The sequence below is a fragment of the Sardina pilchardus genome, chromosome 9 (assembly GCF_963854185.1).
Source record: "Sardina pilchardus chromosome 9, fSarPil1.1, whole genome shotgun sequence".
Classification (NCBI taxonomy): Eukaryota; Metazoa; Chordata; class Actinopteri; order Clupeiformes; family Clupeidae; genus Sardina; species Sardina pilchardus.
Window position 1 is genome coordinate 11,751,284 of NC_085002.1, and position 13,598 is coordinate 11,764,881.

At 42.0% G+C, this 13,598-nt stretch overlaps 1 protein-coding gene across 1 annotated transcript in view; it reads left to right on the top strand.

The window, feature by feature from the left end:
- Positions 1 to 4,328, top strand: part of LOC134092174 (contactin-4) — a 30,023-nt gene extending 25,695 nt beyond the window's left edge. Inside the window, exons 20-22 of the mRNA XM_062544963.1 lie at positions 1 to 56; positions 1,691 to 1,859; positions 4,233 to 4,328. The exon at positions 1 to 56 is cut by the window's left edge and continues 57 nt beyond it. Of these exons, the coding sequence (XP_062400947.1) occupies positions 1 to 56; positions 1,691 to 1,859; positions 4,233 to 4,324 (317 nt within the window). The 3' untranslated portion in view covers positions 4,325 to 4,328. The remainder of the gene's footprint in view (positions 57 to 1,690; positions 1,860 to 4,232) is intronic.
- Positions 4,329 to 13,598: the final 9,270 nt, after the last annotated feature.

Here is a 13,598-nt window from a genome sequence, read left to right on the forward strand (position 1 = left end):
TGAACTGGGAACACGTGAAGGCCATGGACAATGAGTCAGATGTCACCGGCTACAAGGTGAGCCTGCCAGAGATCAAAACGTGCTATCGCCCCGGAACTATCCAAGCCACGAGAGTGAGTCATGCGCTGCCCCATTGTCTTGCTCTGACCACCCACCTCAATTGCCCTCACACATTTCTGAGAACATTTCATAATGAAGAGGTAGTACGTCAACAGCTCGACACGCTGACAGGTCATTAAACTGACCCCGCAGCCTATTGGCCAGAGTGGTCGGTGTCGAGGGTCATACAGCGGCACTGCCCGGAGTTAGGGCCAGTGTGACATCTCCTCTTCTGCGGACGAGCTAAGTGACTCATAGGGGCAACATGACGGACAACGCACCAGTGAGTTTCTACACCACATTATGCAACCAGGGGGAAGCTGGGGAAAGTTTAAATATTTATTTATTCATTCATGCACTCATTCATTCATGCCAAGAGCCTTCTTTACAAGTCACTGTCTCAGTCGGATTGGTCCGTACAAGGGAGCTGAGGGGGGTCAATGTGACCAAGCCAGCAGAGGACACCCCCTCTGCTCTTGACCAAGCCTATTATGCAGCCTCTGAAATGAAATCAGACAAATTAAGATGTCATTATTAATCCATTCACTCCCATTTTTCATCTTTATTCAAAAGCTTCAAGATAGCTTTGCAGCTCTATTCTTTTTCAGTCTTTTTTTTTTTTTACTCTCCCCTCAAGTCAAAAGCATTCTTTTTGTTCTTGGGGTTTTGTAGATATTCAGTCTTTTCAAGCCAGCCAGTGGCTGGCAGTAGAATGACCCGCTGGATTGGAATCGGCCTCATAATTTTGTGATACGCTGGGTATTAGCTGTGCAAAGACAGATTTTTCCCTTTTTCTTCTTCTTTGCAAGCGGCTTTTGGGCACTGTTGAAAATGAAATAATAAAAAAAAAAAGCAAGGGCCCTGCTTTCGTTTGGAGATTTAATTTGCCACAGAGCATTCGGCCTAATTGATGCCAGGCCTCTCTCAGAAGTCTGGGACTCGGGGGCTGAGGAAGCAGCTGGACATCTCTGATGGTCTCTCCTCCCACCCTCTCCCTTCTCTCTCTCGCTCTCTCTCTCTCTCTCTTTTTCTCTCTTTCCCTCTCTCTCTCTCTCGCTCTCTCTCTTTCTCTCTCTGGAGAGCGTGATCGAGCGGCAGCTCGGTACTGCTAGTTCAGTCTTGTGTCTGCATGTGCGAACACCACAGGGAGTAGAAACACCTCCAATCATCATTTGCAATTCATGCGATTCTCCATGGAGGGGCTGCATAGTAACAGCTTCAAACACCATAACCTCCGTACCAACATGACTCGATAATAAGCCCCCCAACAAGCCTTGTTTGGATAGTCAGGGTGCATTTTTGAAAGTTTTGCCCCTAACAATATATGAACGTTGTAATATTTGCACTCAATATCCTAGTATTCTTAACGCATTATTCGTGTTGATGTCAGAATTCCTGGAATCCGTAGCTGTTGTTGCATCTGAGGGTTCTTCACCCCAGCTGTTTTTCTCGAAGGGAAAGGCATACTGCTGTGATGAAAGGCACTGCAGCTTGAATTAAAATAAAACATCGCCTGAAGGTGATGGGCTGCAAAGTGCCTTATCCCAACCTGCAGTATGGTATTCCAACCCTCCTCTGTCTTCGTGTGTAGGTAGTGTATCGGCAGAATTGGCTGGGTCGCGCCAGCATCGTGGAGACCAACCGGACTTGTGTGGAGCTGCAGCTTCCCTCAGGAGAGGACTACCTCATCGAAATCAGGTCACAGAGTGAGGGGGGAGACGGCAGCAGCAGCGGTCCCATAAGGATACCAAAGATGTCCAGTAAGACCCTCGCTTTTCTCCCAAACCTGCCAGAAAATGGCATATACAACTTTGATGCTCTGAATACATGATTTAGATAGGGAGTTGTTACACACCACAGAGTCCACAAACCGTTTTGATGAGTGGTAGTACTTGGTAGATAGTGGTGCAACAGCAACGATATCTAGCAATGCGTGCAATGAGTTCAGATTAGGGGTGTGCTTTTCATGAAGTAAAACTTGTTCCGCTTCAAATTGCTGAATTTGAGTGATTGTATTTGAGAAAAAAGCAAATTTGAATAGTATATTTTCAAATTGAATGAATTAGTTTGGAACTAGATCCCAGTCAACTTGAAATTGCGTATTATAGGAAATTGAACTCATTTGCTTTGATACCTAAATTATACTCACTGAAAATGTCACTCTTTGCTCTTCCCTATTCAGTTCTCACAATTCAGTTTCAGACTGTGAAATTCAATTTCAGTCCACTGAGACACAACATCTGGTAATTGAGTAAATTTGAACCCACTTCCTGTTGGTTGATGTCTGTTCTCGAGCAGGCGAGTGAGAAACTTGTGCCGTTTAAGCAACAGACTGAAACACGTAACTCACCTGGTAGCCGTGGTAAGAAAATTGATAAAATGCAGAGTGCTGCAAGTTAGAGTGCAACTTTTGTTGGGGAATTTTGACGTAGGGACATCCCATCAAAAAAATAACTTAATTGTTTTTCCCCTTCTTACTGTACCTTCTTTAGCCTACCGCATGATAGCATTATTTTCAGAAAAAAGTTTAATACTCAACCAAAAATTAGTTTAACGAGGTTATAACGTCAATCACACAATGTTGTATTTCTCCGAAAATTGGAAAGGTTCATATAAAGGCTTAACACGCATCAACTGTAATGTTATTTGATGATCAATGGGAGGTCAATGGAATGCTAGCTGGAAGTGGTCTCATAGCCTAAGAGCCGGCCATAGTGTCTACGCTCTCCAAACGTTCGCCTACATCCTTCACTGCCACAGAGGACGATGTCAGAGCCTGTTTCTTATTAAAAAATTCTTTGACAGTGTCAGAGTCTTTTTAGACAAGTCTCGCACTCGGCAACATTTTGGACAGATATCGAGCAGCCATATTGCTGTTACGAACTAACCCCATGCATCTCTATGGAGGATGCTTTGAGTAGTGCCTCCTCATTAGAAAGTCTCTGATGCTGTATTGTCAAGAAATTGTAGTGACTGGGAAGTTGGAAATACAGTGATCTACAGTGATACTGTGGATCTTCAGGTGAACAATGATACCCATAATCCTCTGTGTTGACATGTATCGTAGCAGCATCCCTACTGAAATAGAAGCGTACCGTTAAAGGCTGAGCAGTCAAGTGGAACCGCGGTGCCATGCATGTCCACACTAGCTACAGTAACCTCTAGACTCATTTTCGTACATCTAAACTTCCAAGGAAGCTTTCTATCAAGGAAGCATGCTCAACTTTTGGAAATGGCTTTGTCTCAGTAGACTGAAATTGAATTTCACGGTCTGAAAGTTGTTAGAACTGAATGTGGAAGCGCAGAGTGTGGAATTTTTGGTGAAGATAATATACGTAGACTATCTGAGCACATTAATTCTGTTCCAAACAAAGAAATTCAATTTCAAAATAATTTCTATTCAAATTTGTTTTTTCAATACAATTGTAGAAATATAGCAAGAAAATTAAAATGCTAAATGTTCAGATTCAGTTTGAAGTATGAAATGTTTTACTCCATCTACTACAGAACGATTTGGTGCAATTCGACCCGATTCTTTAGGATGTGATAGGACGTAGCCCAACATGCAACACAGTTCTTAACATTTCTTGAATTTCATATTTTATTTTCCATTATATTGTATCCAATTGTATAAGTAATTATCAAATGAGTGGGCTATATAAGAGTGGGGAGTTCGATGTGTTACTTAGTTTTTATGATTTTGTAAGTAACGCTAATGTGTAACGTTTGGTCTTCTGCTGCAGCTTTGCCGATTAACAACTTATTCGTAATTTTTCATTTAAAATCGGGCCATCGACTGGTTTATAGAACATTTAAACTAATGAAGGAGATCGTGTATCGATGCACGTGCATCTTTAATGTTCAAATCGCTTAATCTTTACGCCTTATGTTTAGCCTACTGTACAAGCACCACAAAGTGGCTGCCTTATTTATAGAGCTGTTGTAACATATTGCCTTGGCAAAAACTGGCATTGCTGTGCCCTTGCAAAAACTGCCATTACTGTGTTTATGGTTGTCAATCAGCATTGTGCCGATGACCAAAACACAGCCCTGCTGACATTTTCAATGGTTTGTATTCTATGTGTACAGTATTTTCTCATGATTCACTCTTGTTTTTTTTTTGTTTTTTTCAGGTCTTAATTCAAAAGGCCATTCGAATGCAGACATCAGCAAAGTAGCAGACTTCTGTGCAATGATTTTTGTAGTGTCGCGGCTGGTTCTATAGAATTCAATAGTTCTGTAATTCCCATTTCTGTAGAACTACTATTAGGGGCAAGACCTTTGGAATCCTTGTCCTTCACATTGTGCAGGGCATGCACAGTAGTAAGGGAATCTTTGGAATGGGTTATGGAATTTTTAGAACGGTCATGCTCCACAGAGCTACATTGCCTTATGTTCAAATTTCTAAATCTTTGTCGACAAGTCTGACTCTCTAACAGTCAGCTTTTATGCAAAGGGCAAGTGTTACTGACTTTGAAGCTTATCTGTGTTTCTTATTCTGAATGTCAGCGATACATGTTGGAGTGCTTTGTTCCGTAGAACAGCTGAGATTCCTTTTCTATGCTCATGGGTAGCATTTTCATTTATGGACGAATGTGTTTATACTAGGCTACATGATGTGAGAAGTGTCTCGATGTGTAAATGAACAAGGGAGACTCGCTGCACTCTCAAGTTACTCATACTATTATGTAATCACTAATCACAATGCATCATTAGGCCGTATATCCCCCAAACAGTGACACTGTGGTACTCAACCAATAGCAGCCAGCAGCCAAACACATTGGCATGCTAAATGCACAACCTAATAGGCTCATGACTTCAAGGCATCATACTTTACAGGATTATGGCAGAATATGCAGAATATTACATTGACGCTAGGCACAGCGGAGCAGCCTTTTTCAGTTACCATGGTGTAACACCTTTAGTGATTTAGGAAATCCGAGTAATGTCTGCAAATCCATCATGAGTTTACGTGTGAGGTGTACAGTATTTGTTTGCCATCGCTGGGTGATCGTATAGATTGTTGTTTTGGCCACAGTTCTGGACCGAGGACTGGCATTCAGAGCACCCGTGATGGATCCGCCACCCACTGCATTTTGGAAGGATGCGACTGCCCTGTCAGTGTGGTCTGCCAGCATTTCATGCCCACACCTACACCTTCTACGGTTTAAAGCTGAGTCGTGCCTCCTCTCCCTCTCTCCCCCCCCCCCCACACCGCCTCAGAAAAGTGATGTTGACGTGTCAGAGGACTGTCATTAACTATAAATACACTGACTCTGAATGTCAGAATTTATCAGCGGGAAAATACAGAGAGAGAGAGAGAGAGAGAGAGAGCGGGAAAAAAAAAGCAAACAGCATTATTACTCAGAGTACCCCTGGTGTGAGAAAGGCACTCAGCTCGGGGCATCCCGGAGGAATGGCGGTTCAAAATTCAGCTGCTGCTGCTGCCGCTGCTCCTCCTCCGTGTTTGCCCAGAGTGGAAATTGGTCTCGTTCCCTGCAGGAGAGAGAGGCTGGCTGGCTGGCTGGAGAGAGAGAGTCTGGAGAGAGAGAGGCCGGGGCTGGGCGCCTCCCCATCTCATCTCATCCCAGGCCATCACTCTGTAGTGTCAGCCCCTGACAGGCTGGCAGCCCGACGGACTCTGCCGGGTATAAACAGAGAGCTCCCCTTTGTCTGCAGCACCTGCTGGAAAACACGGCGCTGCACGCACGCACACACACACGCACACACACACACACACACACACACACACCACACACACACCATACACACACACACACACACACACACACACACACACACACACGTGCTGACAGTGGGCACTGACATTAACACACACATGCACACACACAAACACACCGCACACACACACATACGCACACGTGCTGACCGTGGGCACTTACCTTAAGAAGACTCGTGTGTGTTTGAAAGCTTCAAATCAGAGAAGAAGATTAAAGAAATGCACAGAGGGCATGACCTGTGTCGGCAAAGCATCTGCAAATGGGGACATTACACACACTTTTATATAAGGCCTGTGCTTAGTGTAAAGATTACAGCGTCATTCAACAAATGATAATTGCCATTTTGCAGCTGCCCGAGTGCAGTTCACAAGGCCGCTTTTGACATTAGAAATACCTCATGATGGATGCCTGTACCTCTGCCTGTTCGTTGTGAAAGCTTGTTTATGGACTCCTGTAACCATTAAAAAATCATGTCTTCTTTTTTTTTTGTCCTCGATGAATTCCAATGCTTTCCCACCCCAGCAGCTCTCTGTGTTCATTAACCTTTATCAGTAGCATTCAGAGTGTACCGAGCGTTCTCCTAATTTATGCATGTTATAATTTTCAAATCTCATTGTCTTGAAATACGACTACCATGCTCCGTGCTCCAATGACATGCTTGTTGAACCATTATGAATAGACTGGCAGATTATCTGTAATAAGTGTGATTGTGTAGATTGTAGGGTTTATTATGGGTCCCGGTTTCTAACCCGTTGTGAAGTGGCTTGTGTTTTTTGCATTTGGTTTTCTCTTTTTTAACTGTCATATTTCTTTTTGTCGGTCTGATCATTTCTTACTGGCTGCTTTTGTTGGTGTTACTCAAGTGGTAGGTTTTTTCCAAGTGATTTAATACTGTGGTATTGAAGTCAGACGAGATCTCTGTGAGATGAAAATTTAATAAAATTTCATATTGAAATGGTCCATTTTTGTTTCAGTCTTTTTTTATATAACTACTGTATGTGTCCAGTTTTCATGAGAGATGTTTGATTGTAAAAGATTGGTTGTTACAAAACATTTGCTATAATTACTTTAGTCATATTGTTGATCTCGAACAGCAGTATATTGTATTCATATGAAGGGCTTCAGAAGAAGAGGAAATCATAATTATTCCTTGCATCGGTTGTGCACTTCCCATCCTGTAAGGGGTTGTAGGCCACACTAGCTCATCTTTATTAGGCACTGTGAGACAGTGCATGGGGTCTCATTTGCTCCTCATATGCAAGGAGGCAGAAGCCCCTGTCAATCAATATGGTTGCCTAGACACCCTTTCTGTATGAAGCCACCATAGCTATTGGTTATTGCAAGTCCCATCGGAGGACACAGAGCCACAATTACAGTAGCAATGGTGGAGAGATGTTGATTAAAAGTTGTAGATGCAAATGATTGCACATTTGAGCAAGCCATGCCCACTTATGACAGTAGAGTCTAGTTCAAAATGCACCATTGCGTGCTCCACAGATATGTAAGTACCTGAACATTGCATTCCCATATTTAATGCATTTGAAAGGGTAATTTGACAGATCATCGCACCCCAAGGTTTCATTCAACATGGGTGGCAATGTTGCCATGGTTACTAGTGAACAAACAATTAATGAAAGAAAAAAATCAAACCCCTCACTGACATAATTGTGACTTGCTATTTTCAAAAGTTTGGAGTAGGTGAAAAGTAGAAAAGTAGGCTACAGTCGAGGCGTGAAATGAAGTTTCAGTGAAGGCTACACCATGGAGAAATGAACGCATCCCAGGCAGCCCACAGAGGAATAATCTTGTCAGGTTTGCTGACAGGTGAGTGCCGGAACATGGGTACTAATCCCCCGAGAACTGCTCCAGCTCACAGGTGTACCCAGGGATTTAGCGGTAAATACCGGGCCGTCTGGAATGGGTGCAGTTGTAGGCGGCAAGAAAGTCTATTTAACGTCGTCAATGCATGTCTTTCTGCCTCACGCTCAAATGGCGTGCCTCTGATACTAACATGGCGTGTGGATATGGAGGAGGGGGAATATTCCCCGGCCTGCCTTTCTCCTCCTGCACACACACTCTCACACACACACACACTCAGTTTACTGGTGTGTGGTTTCCCTTTAGCCGTAATACCTGAATGGAGTTGGTTGGTTTGTTTATCTGTTTATGTGCTCATGTAGACTACACATTAATGCTCTTATGGATGATGCCTCATAACTGCAGGCACTACAACAACAACAACAACAACACAACAACAGAGCAACTGTGTGTGTGCCCATAAGCATCTGTCGTAGTCCCCTGATATACAGTATACTGTATAAAATGTCTAATCTGTAACAGAGAGCTCTGGGGTTTAAGTAATGTCATACCACACCTGGAGTGAAGGCTCAGTCTAATGCAGTTGTTAAAGCTCCTGTAGAATAGGGGGTAGGGCTTTTTTTTTTATTCAACTCAAGTTTGGAGAAAACTAACTAGAGCTGTGTTACAGACTAATTCAACATGACTCTTTGGAAATTAATATTTTCAAACAGCTTTGACAAGCATCTAGTTGCTTTTTTCAATTTTGAACCTTTTAATTACAATATGCATAAACATTATTGCTTGAGTAATCGATCATGGTTAAATTGTTTTAAAAGTCAGGCTGACTGAACAGTATTTGCTTGTGCCCTTGTAATGACCAACTGCAAAAAAAAAGTGATTAGAACACATTTGAGTCATCATTCAAGTGGTTGCTCAACATAACATACTGATGTGAACAATTGGTGTGTTCAATCTGCACAGTTTGTTTCTTTTTAGTACTTTATTGCATGTTTGTCCATATACAGTACAGACTTCACTTACTTCAACTAATTTACATTGCATTCATTTTTTGTTTTGTTTAGTTATTAAGGATAAAGCAACAAAAAATAGACAAAAACAAACCGAGAAGGGGGGGGGGGGGGACAATAACATAATCTATAAAAATAAATAAATGAATAAATGAAAAAAAAAGGGGGAGTTACACACATATATATATGCCCTATTTGTACAGTTTGCACAGTTTGTTTCAAGGGGTTCTGTTCTAATATTCTGTCTGTCAACATGTAATAAACCCAGTATGGATCTATCTGCTACCATATTCTTTGCTTGGGCATGAACCCAATGACTATTATACATGTATGTGTATACAGTACAGTAATTTTGTGAACTCTAAATAATACTATAGATGTGAAAGCCCTAATAATTTAGAATAAATATTGTAAAGAAAGAAATTGAAAGAAATAATAATAAAAAAGTACCAGTGCTACCTCAATAGCCTTCAGTAACATCAGTTTGCTGTGGTCTTCAGACAAGCAGCATGTTTTATTCATGAGAGACCATACAGGTTTTGAATTGAACAGCAAACAAAAACATTCTTTTTTTAGGGAAGACATATTTGATAGACAGTGTCAATCACTAAACTTCCCATTTGTTTTTACCGCCAGACAGACAACAAACAAACACTAGCGCTGGGTGACAAGCAGAGGGAAGAAATGGCAGACTGATAGAGCCAGACAGAGGCCTAGCCACATCAACTCCCAGGCTAAATCATTTATAATCTGTGAAGATGCACCTTGAGTTACTTGGCCTGGCGGTTCACATGAAGAGCCAGAGCTCTTTGTTACCAAAGCTGATCCCCCCCCCCCTCGACCCGGGACTGCCGAAGAGAGACCTAATCTTGAGAGTAAAGTAAACATGATTATGTACCCAAAAGGAAGAGGCATCGCTTTCCAGGGCCTGCGATGGAGTGTTGTCGCGGCTCTCAAAGGCCTTTTTTCATTTCTTGACATTTCATGGTAGCCGAGGCGGTGTGGGATGAGGGAAATGCCTCTGCTCTGAGCTCCTCAGGTGTGCTCTCTGCTCCCATAAGGATGCCTCCTCAAATTGCACAATACGCTCTCAATTTTCACTCCTCTCGCCATTAGAATCACATATAGGGATCTCACAGAGTTCTTTAGAATCTTTCATGCCACAGGTTGAGATTGGGGTCAAAATCCTGGACATAAACGGACCCCTTCAATATTGAGGATCTTTATAGATGAGCAGTACTTTGGTTTAAAAGGATTGGTTTGGTTTACACAGAGCCTAGGGTTTCGTTATGGGTGAAAGAGTTCACTTTCGTTTGGGAGCAATATTGCTTTAATTGGTGTAAATGTGCCAACATTTGAACAACTTTGTATTTCACCTATGACTTTTCTTTGTCCCTGAGAAATGCATGTATCTATTCATTCAAAAGAAAATAGGTAAAAAACAAGTATTATCACACACACACACACACACACACACACACACACACACACACACACACGTGTATATATAGGAAGGGAATTGAGTGTACAGTTGTAATGACAGACATTACTTTGCAACAACTAATTATATTGAATACCATTATAGCTGTGAAGTGGCAGTGCAGATGTTTAGATAGTCACAGAGCAATTCATTAAAGTAATACTGCGGCAAGTGGATAAAAAAACACACTTCATTGCAGATAAGTATATGTACTGTATAATTTAATATTTACAATGTGTTCAGATGAGGGAAGATGACTACATTAATCATGTTTTTAGACTCTTTCTTTATTTCCCTTGCATCATCTTCACTTGTCTGAAGACATGATCCAACATGTCAGGAGTTAATGTTGAAATAAGAGGTGAGAAAACAAATTATTATACCGTGAATAGATTATAACATTAATCTCAACCCATCAGATATTCTCATGAGTGTTACATGCATAATAACGGCATACAGGTGTCAGGGCCAGACTACATGGTGTATTTATTAACAATTACTTAACAGAATTTGTAATCAGTTGAAGAGAATATAATGCACCCATGAACGACATTGGTTTAATCCCACCCCATTCATGAAGTTATGGAAGAAGAGGAAGAAATGGATTCAGCCTCAGAAGAAGGATTCAAGTTTAGGAGGTAATAGAGCACATGTTACTGTAAAAAACACCATAGTACCAAGGGACTGTATAGCCATTTATGTGAGAGGGCATAGTACATGTTTGGTGTCATCAGCATAGTTATGACAGGAGATGCTATTGTTCTGTATGAATTATCCAAGTGGGAGCATAAAGATTACAAAATAATGACCCTCAAGATTAACATCCAGATGACTGTTTACTATAGACTATTCTTTTCAGGAGGGTCTTTATAACAGCTTTTTAACAGTTTTCAGTAATTTAAACAATATGTCAGACAGAAATGATTTGGCAGCATTAACCATTTTAAGCACGTCTGCTAGCAAGTGGTTGAAAATGGTTGAAAAATTGTTAGGCAGCACATGTACGAGGAGTTTAGAGTGGACTTTGAGTAGACTTTGTAATAGTTTGACATCAGTCTGATTTCCCCATTGTTAGCAATTCAGTGGATACATTTTGCCAGATTTGATCAACTTTGCTTCAGAGAAAACATTACTGTCACAAACTCATTGAAACCCATTAGCGTTGTGGAGTTCTGCCGGGAGATGTGTAGGCGGGTTTGTTAACTTCTCAACAGTTGCAAACAGTCCCCAAGTTTTATTTTTAGTTCTACTGATAATAAAGACTGTGTTGCATCAAATGTTTAAATATTGTACACTCTCTTTTAAAATGGGACTGTGACTTGAGTTTTACTGAAGCTATTAGTCAGACGTGGAACAGCTATAGGTGATGATAAAAGCATGTGCTAATATACCATAGCTTGATTATGTATCATAAATGAAATGTATATGCATTTTACAAAGAAAGACTTAAAAAAAAAAAAAGCCTGTCCAGACTTCAAAGCCATGTCATGTCTCTCCCAGGTGTCATGCCTCGCCTGGAGTAATATCTCCCCCTCAAAAGACGACAGCTTATCCACCCTGACATTTGGTCCTGGGTTGTGAACAAGTGATGTACAGCTTAAACGCGTCTCTTCTTCTTTAACATGATGACCCCTGACACCGCACAGGAGAAAAGCTTTGCTAAGATATCAACTATCCACCTGAATCAGCATCCTTTTTTGTCAACCTTTTATTTTTTTTGCCTTGGCAGATTCCCTGTCATTCTGGGTCGTGTCCAAAAATATGGTCAGAGATGGTCATCTCTAGATTAAGTATCAGATGGAACACAAAGGCAGACATTATGTCACTGACATGTAACACCAGCAAAGTGGACTCCGGCCATCCCGGGGGCTGGCGGTCCCTATACGTTTGAGGCTGAGCCTGGAGACTTTCTCATTAGGCTTAAAGAATTGAACCTGTGGACCACTGAGCCTGTAGCACTGGCACTTGCCACTGGTATAGACTCCCTATCTGCAAAAGCTCAGATTTTGCTGCCAGGGCTGTCTGAGTGGGGGGGAGGAGGAGGAGGGTGTGTGGGGTGTTGTACTGAATCCCCATTCTCATGGGAGAAAGATGTTGTGTCTGTTCTACCCACTGGATGCGCTTAGAGTTTCATTACCAGCCTGCTCGTCTAACGAGCATCCTGGATTTTGAAAAAAAAAAAGAACTTCCTGTGCACTCATGCTTCTCTGTTTGCCTCAACAACTTCTTGCCACTTGTGCCTGGTGGTGACTGTAAGAATTCAATGTTTCAGGTGCCTTGATCGTCACAGCAGCTTCCTGTTGCTTGAATTGTAATCTCCCTTGCTGGTGCGTCAGTGTAGAATCTATGATTAGATGATAGTGCCTGCTGATATAAAAATGCAACTGGAGCTCTACCTAACCTGGTGCTGCTAGCCTGTCCCCTCCAATCTTCATTCGCTATGCAGTGTGTGGAATGCTGTTGAATTTCACTAATTGTGATGGACACTCTTTTACAAGAGCAGTAAGCCACTGGAGGGTTTCCTGACCACAGCAAGAGTGGCACGATGATGTGTGGAAATGACAGAGCCAGGTGACAGACCCCGGGTGTTGCTTGGTCCATATCTATCCACCTGTTGCAGCTGTAGAATGAAGAGGAGGCCGGTGCCTAAAAAGTGCAGTCTTGAGGTAAGAGCTCCTCCACTTCATATTCATACTTGAGATTAATCGCATTGAACTTCAGATTGTTGTCATGTTTTGGATTTTGCATCATTTTGATCTGCCCGAGACCCATTTCGGCAGAGGAGAGGTGCCCTTGAAATGCTCACTTCAAAAAGAGCTGTATTTTTGGAGGCGGCTGGGGAGAGGAGACACAAGCCCGGTGTGCATGTGTGTGGGAATCCTACCGCCTTTTAGACGGTGAGCAAGCACACTTGAGGTGTTTGCAGAAGAGTGAGTGCAGATAAGAAATGTGCTGCAATATGATGGGAGCGAGCTCATCTTTATTGGATCATGCTCAGAGAACCCTAATAGCTTGCATCCATGTTTTCTTTTTTTTCATCCCCATCACTAAGGTAAAGTATGGAAATGTCGCATGTTCCCTGCAAGCCTCCCTGTTCCTCAAATGGGTTATTGTGGCATATGAGTTATTTTTTTTTTACTGTACTTCATTCACAATTATTCTGACACTTCTAAAATAAACCCATGTTAGTTCCACACATTGAGCCTCTTTGATTGTAAGCTTGCTCCACTGTCTGGATTGCCACTAATCCTCCTTTTTAATGGAAATCGTATAAGAACCTGCATGGTTTCGAAATTAATCTGAACCTCAGACAGCTTATAATGAGCACTGAAAGCGTGGCACTAGCGTAACATGGCCCTAACTCACAGAAAGGGATCCACCACAGCAGGTGTGGAACAGCTCGTGAATCGAGCCTGAACCCGCCGACCTTGATTTACTGAGAACCAAAAC